Source organism: Fulmarus glacialis, unplaced genomic scaffold (assembly GCF_000690835.1).
Source record: "Fulmarus glacialis isolate BGI_N327 unplaced genomic scaffold, ASM69083v1 scaffold18254, whole genome shotgun sequence".
NCBI classification, from domain to species: Eukaryota; Metazoa; Chordata; class Aves; order Procellariiformes; family Procellariidae; genus Fulmarus; species Fulmarus glacialis.
The window spans coordinates 2,799-9,598 of record NW_009207625.1 but is presented as its reverse complement, the minus strand read 5'-3'; the positions used below and the strand labels follow the sequence as shown (position 1 = coordinate 9,598).

The 6,800-nt window shown below is 36.4% G+C and overlaps 1 protein-coding gene across 3 annotated transcripts in view; it reads right to left on the bottom strand.

Moving 5' to 3' along the window:
* The window catches only part of OXNAD1 (oxidoreductase NAD-binding domain containing 1), a 15,204-nt gene extending 9,528 nt beyond the window's left edge, over positions 1-5,676 (bottom strand). The window contains exons 1-3 of one of the 3 annotated variants that reach the window (XM_009576198.1): positions 5,514-5,671; positions 5,177-5,240; positions 1,630-1,736 (exon numbers count right to left, since the gene is read on the bottom strand). In XM_009576198.1, the coding sequence (XP_009574493.1) occupies positions 1,630-1,736; positions 5,177-5,240; positions 5,514-5,644 (302 nt within the window). In that variant the 5' untranslated portion in view covers positions 5,645-5,671. Of the gene's footprint in view, positions 1-1,629; positions 1,737-5,176; positions 5,241-5,513 lie in introns of all 3 variants that reach the window. The other 2 variants (XM_009576199.1, XR_683505.1) reach the window with 2 other exon arrangements.
* Between the last annotated feature and the right edge of the window lie 1,124 nt (positions 5,677-6,800).

Genomic DNA, 6,800 nt, shown 5'->3' with positions numbered 1-6,800 from the left:
GTAGGGAAAAAAAGAAAAAAAAACCTAAAACTATATAAACCCACAACAAGGAGAGGCGCAAAAAGATGTAAAACAGAGATCTTATGGTGGTTTTTCATTTCCCTCCTTTTAAAGGCTACCTAAGCCAAATCTTTAAGAAAAGAACAACCATTAGCAATTGCTGGAGGAAGAGATCAGAAACATTAAAACCATAAAGCTACTTCTTCAAAGTATTTATAACATGCATATACCTCAATGCATGTTTTAATAAATCAAAATGTGTAACAGCAACAAATCTCTTCATTATTACTTGAAGTCAGATAAAGACCAATATCTGCCAGCATGCTTGCAAAACAAATTCACTTTTGCTTCCGAAAAACTTGATAACTGGAACACTTTCAAAAAATACATACATTTTAGTGACAATCTTTGGCTGCAACATCTTCCTATAGCAAATTCTAACAAGTTAGCCTTTTCTGCTCAGGAAATTGTGGCCTGGTGTTTTGTACTGCTCATCAAAAAATGCAACCACAGTTTATAGCTACAAGTATAGAAAAGTTGTTGTATCCCTTACAATAGCATTAGAATACTTTCAAGGAAGAAGAAAATGAAAAAGAGTAATTATAATTAAAGCTTTCAGTTCTCAGCATGATAATTTCTAAAACATTTTTGGAGGGTAAATGCACTTTCCAAGTACTGGCAAGCAAGAATTTAATATGAGTCACTGCACATGTGCAAAAACTGCAGCAAATTACTCCACAAACAAATTATTGCAATCAACATCTTGTGTTCTGGGTCTAAATTTAAAAGCCAGCATATTAACACTACATGAGTAACATATGCTGTTAATACCCTAGCAGCTATACTTTGATTCTAGCAAAACCACTTTCAGATGGCCTACGCCAATAAAAAGTTTAAGAACATTTAAATGACCAATGTCAAAAGCAACTACTCCTAGTTTTAAATTAATTTTTAAAAGAAAAAAAAAAGTGATTGAATGGGAGTATTTTTAAAAAGGAAAGAAGACAAACGTGAAAATCCACTATTTCCCTGAAAAAAAAGCTGTAAGGTTGCTTAAACAAACAGCTAATTATTTCAAAGGCTTAATAATTCATGGTTTTTTATTTTCAAGTTTGTCTATCTGTATTTATATATTAATCTGACCTAACAGGCTTTATTTTCAGAGTGGAAACTTCTAGTGGAAGAAATAAAAGTTAACAGACAATTCTGATTTAATTATAAACCAAAACTAAGTAACTTGCAAATCATCAGCAGTCTCGGCTCCACTGTAAAGATACCTACTAAATAAAGACAGTGAAGACAGCTTGCAAAATAAAGTGCAGTGTACTTCAAAGGACTCTTGAAAAAACAGTGTAATTTACATAAACCAGAGGAAAATACCAAAACAACCAAACCGAACATTTAAAGAATACAGATTTTTGCCCTTTTAAAATTAATATTAGCACACTTAATAGCAGCTATTTTAAAATTACGCTAAATATCAGCTATTTCACACAGCACCCTAAAATAAAACATCATATTATATAAATTAACTATTTTTTCCACGGCTTAAGTATCAGAGGCCTTTTAACATTTTGTTATAGTGGACTTCTGCTAGTAATTTTCCCCTCAAATATCAGAAGATCTTACCACTGTCCTGCTTTGAAAGTAAAATCTTTATTTGCGATAGCCAAACGAAGTCTTTTGACTGTCTCTGATTCATTGGTGATTCCACACACTTTTGCTTGTGAAATTACCTAACGAAAGGAAAATAAGCCATTGTGTTACGTAGATATCATTTGCAGCAAAAGCACTCAAGAATCTGCGCATGAGGTATCTATCGCTTCGCATGTTACCTGCAGCATTTCATTACCTAAAGCACCAGTATTTTTTCACTGGGGTATAGAAACAAAAATTGGTTCATTTACATCGACACTGAACGGAGAAACAGTTTCCTACTCACAGTCCACCATGTCTGTCACTTTTGTCAGGGTTATTCTAAGATTATATACAAACTTATTTTATTTCAGTTGAAGAGAACATAACGATAAAGAGAAGTGATTGCTAGTTACCACTTTTCAGATTCTTTTGACATCTATACAAGGCAAACACTCCTGTATCTTTCCAGCAACAAAGTAAAAAGATCTCTGATATTAAGACTGACAAAGGAAACTTATAAAAGATCAGCTGCTACTGAAGTCCCAGGGAGAATTCTGGATCTGTATCTAGTATTAAGTAATTAAATGCATTACTGAAAGATTATGCATTAATGAAATAAAACCAACAAACCTTGTGTTACTGCTTTTAGACACATACCCATTTGACCACATACGTGATCTATGAACACAGGGAAACAGCGACACAAACATTCATTGCTAGTTAACAGAAGAGTTTTTGTTTGGCAACCAGATGGGAAGGGATGTAACAGCCATAGTTGATACCACTTTTAAAGAGATTAAAAAAAAAAAAAAAGAAAAATGATGCTTTTCTAAATGAAAAGCAGATTTTGCAACAGCACCATTGGGGAGGAGCTCCCCACTTAAACTCTCTGATGCCCATCAGTACAACATGGATTTTCATCCCCTCCCCTCCTTGCCCTTCCTCTTCAGGTATTTTTGAGTTATAATTATTAACCTTTTTCCTCTACAAAGAAAGTAATGCCCTAAATATTTTCTACACAGGCTAATATACAGATTTTACTGATAAAAAATGCTGATGTCATTTACCACACTAGGAAATACTAATAATACCACCAAAACTCTACCATTTCTCATTTGTATAAGATCAAACAGATAAAAAAAATTAAACTTTAAGCAACTAAGCTCTAATTTAAAACACATGGCAGGAAATTAATTTATTCGTAAAGCAACATCTGAACACGTCCACTGTCCCATTAAACAGCAGGACATTTGCCAATTTAAAATAAAGTAGCATACATTTCTTTTCCACTTTAGCAGACTGTATTAAATGGGGAATGCAATCACTCTAAACTAACAAGAGAAACGTCAGACACGTCTTAAATGATCGTTCTGATGGAAAAACCTTAAGTGCAGGAAATGGACATTAAGTTTGGATCTTCTTCATTCCCTTCTTTACTCTTCAATACGCTCCCTAATTTGTTCTTTGGCTGATACCTGACAGAGCACTGGAAATTTAATTTTTAATCAGTATAAAGTTATTACAAAAATTGAATTTGAGTCAGGGTGATCAAAGACATTCAACCAGTATTTTGGGCCATCACAAGAGTATCCGACTGACCCAGAGCAAGGCTGCAGTGAGAGGAAGGAGGACACAGGACTCCAGATTTTGCCATTGTATTTCAAGAAAGTGTTAGGCACTTTTTCTTGCCCTGGTTCTTCACATTACCACTCTTCAACAGGCAATACCGTGTAGCATGCAGACTAATGCAACACAGACCTATGATTCTTTCATCTTTCTACAGGACTGAAATGGCCAAATAAGGCAATACAGACTGAGGGAAGCCAGCTGCTGATTATATGGAATTTAAAACCAAGCAGAGCATTTAAAATAAACTTATTTTAAAGTGGTCAGAAATAAAGTAACAAAGAATAAATCAAGCATTAAAAAAAGAAACAGCATAACCCTCTGATATGCAGAGAATGTGCCGTAGCAGAACTGAGCCCTTCTCTTTCACCTATCCCATACAGCTTCCTGCTCTTCCTCAGACCTTACACAGTTCCCTGTACCACCTCAGAGCTTCCAACACCTCATAAGTACCCATTTTCCACATATTTCCAGCTACCCAGCATTTATGTTGGGCAGAAAAAGTAAGCAAGCCAAGCAATCAGAAATATCCAAGATAAAAAAAAACATGGTTGCAAAACTCAAAAGTGCAATCATTTTTTCATGTCAGAAGCAAAGAAGAATGTGCATCTGTCTGTACCTGTGTCTATACTCATTCTGTCCATGTACCGAGTTAATCTGGCGTAAATTGGATCTGAGCAGCTGTATGTCCACAAGCAATGCTAATCTGCACTCAGGTAAGAGCTGACATTAGGTGTGAATAGCTGAGGCACAGCTCCGAGACACGTGGTTCCCAAAGCTGGCTCACACCCTGACAGCTCTGGGAACAGGCAGAACGAGCTTGCATTTGTCTCATCCATCTACAGCCTATGTCACAACTGCCGAATCTTCAGTTTTGGGGTTCTATATATCCCCTCCACCCAGCTTCCTTTTGAGAAGAATCCACTTGGCCTGTCACTTATTCTCAACTGTAGTTAGGGAAAAACCTAGAGAAGGACTTAATTATGCACAAATATGCATATTAACATCTGTGTAGTGTGTTTGAGAACATACAGTTTTGTTCTGCTGTGTGATACATGCAGGACTGGCCTGTCATGAACGGCTGCTCAAGACTGAGAGAAGCAAACTGAACAATGGAGAAAAATTGGGCACCATTTCCCAACTCCTGGGAATTAAAGATGGGATTTTTCAGTCAAAAAAATGCTGTACTTTTGAAAAGACTAAGAAAAATGCAGAACTGTTTCACTAGTGAAGTTTTTGAGAACTGAAGTCATATTCTCCCAGTATTTAAAAATTTCAAAATATCTACTTTAGCTAATTACAGAAAAGAAATACCTACATGAGTATGTTCACCTCTGAACATTATGAAAAAGAATGCTCACTACACAAAACTCAGATCCAGAATAAGCATTTCTGGATTTTGATGGAGAACCATGCTCTATCTTCCTTGTTCTTGTGAATTAAAATAGATACAAACTAAGATCCTTTTTACAAGGATATTTTTACGCCCTTTAAAATTTCTACACTTTTTATGTTACCTCCTGTGTTATAAAAGGACATTTTCCACATTTTTTAATCTCAAATTGGAATCAGAATTGTAGAAACCCATAAAAATCTGAGAAGCCTGTGTAGAGATGATGGGTATTGGTGTGCTTTCATTACTTACCATAATCCACACTTTACCAGAATTGCATTAAATTTCTTGTCCAACATAAACAGCATCACATGTCACCAACAGTTTTTATAACTCATTACATTTCACCCACTGACCACAAAATAGACCTACTTTACAACAATATCAAATAGGAAAAAGGAGGAGCAAAAGAAGTAAAACAGACTCCAGTAGAAGAGAAAATGAAGCCTAAGAATCAAATACAATTATCCAGTTTCTTCACACCAAAAAAAATTACATCCTAAAGAACACAACACTAACCTCCTGGCGAAAATTATTTGCTGTCCTCTCTAAATGATCCATTTTCCTCTTTGATTTTATTGTGCTGCAACAAAAAGCAAAGAAAGAGAATTGCCATTTTGAAAACTGTGCTACTGTCCCTTACTGATATGAATTTCTATTAACATAACAATTTGCCAGTGTAATCCAGTCTACATTCCAGGTGACATAAATCTAAATAAGAATTAAATATACATATACAACTGGGAGTTAAATAAGTATTTATAGGTCTATAATCATTCGTCAGCTTCATTTTGACAGTGTTATCATGACATTCTCTTTAAAAAAAAAGAGCAGCATTTGCAGATAGATAACCTACCCGTTCGTTGTGCAGTAACAAAAAGCAGAGTGCCTCAACACCACCAATGCAGGATGAGTGGGAAAAATTCTGCTAGCACCTCTCAGTAATTGAGGAACAGTAAAACCCACATAAACAGTAGCATGAGCCATGATAACTGGGCGGTCTTCAGAATCACCAGCTCCTGAAAAATCCATATAAATATTTGTTACATAAAATACTCACTGTTTGACATGGCTTATTTTCATCCTTTATTTCCATTAAATCAGAAAGGCCAAAGCTCAACTGGTGCTAAAACTAGCAATAGACATATAGGGTAACAAGAAGGAATTTTAAAAGTATGAAAGTATCATAAAGAAGTTAAGTGAAAATGTGTATTGATCGATTGAAGGGGAAGACAACTTTGTCTTGACAACACAGATGATATGGAAAAGGCTGAAGTACTCAACACTTTTTTTGCCTCAGTCTTCACAGGCAAAGCCTGCACCCAGACCTCTGCTTATACCAGTAGTGTTTGGAAGGAGAGGGGTAAGTAGGAGTGGGGCCAGCAACTGCTTAGAGAAGCTGGATGTATTCAAATGCACAGAGCCAGATGGGTTACACTCAAGGTTGCTAAGAGACACAGCTGACATGCTTGTGAGGCAACTGTCTATTGCCTATGAAAAACAGTTATCAGAGAAAGTCCCCATTTGACTGGAAAAAACTAATGCATCGTCATTTTTAAGAGAGGCAAGAAGCAGCACCTATGACCAGTCAGCACCACCTCAGCCTCTCGAAAAATGCTCAGAGCTTGTCCCCTTAGTTGTGTGAAAGCTAAGAAAGTAATCAGGGAGATTCGACACAGATTTACCAAGGACAAATTCTGTTTGACAAATTTGAAAACCTACTGTGATGAAACGTCTGGTCACACAGCTAAGGAGACAGCAGTGGATACAATATACCTCAACTATCCTGTGGTTTTTGACACCATCTCCTACAACACATGTTAGGAAGCTGAGGCCAGATGGACTGTGGGAGTGGTTGAAAACTGGCTGGGTGGGCAGAGAAACTTGAAGGCTTGATGGCTTCAAGTTGCTTCAGTTGATGTAACAGTAAGTGTATCCTGGGGTTGATATTGGGGCTGATATAGTTCAATAAATTTATCAGTAACTTGGATGATGAGACAGAACATACCATCAGCAAACTTGTGGATGATACTAAATTAGAGGGATGGTTGACATGCTGAATGGTAGAGCTTCACTTCAAAGGGGCACTGAGAAACTGCAGGACTGGAAAACAGAAACCTCATGAACTTGAAGTACAATGATC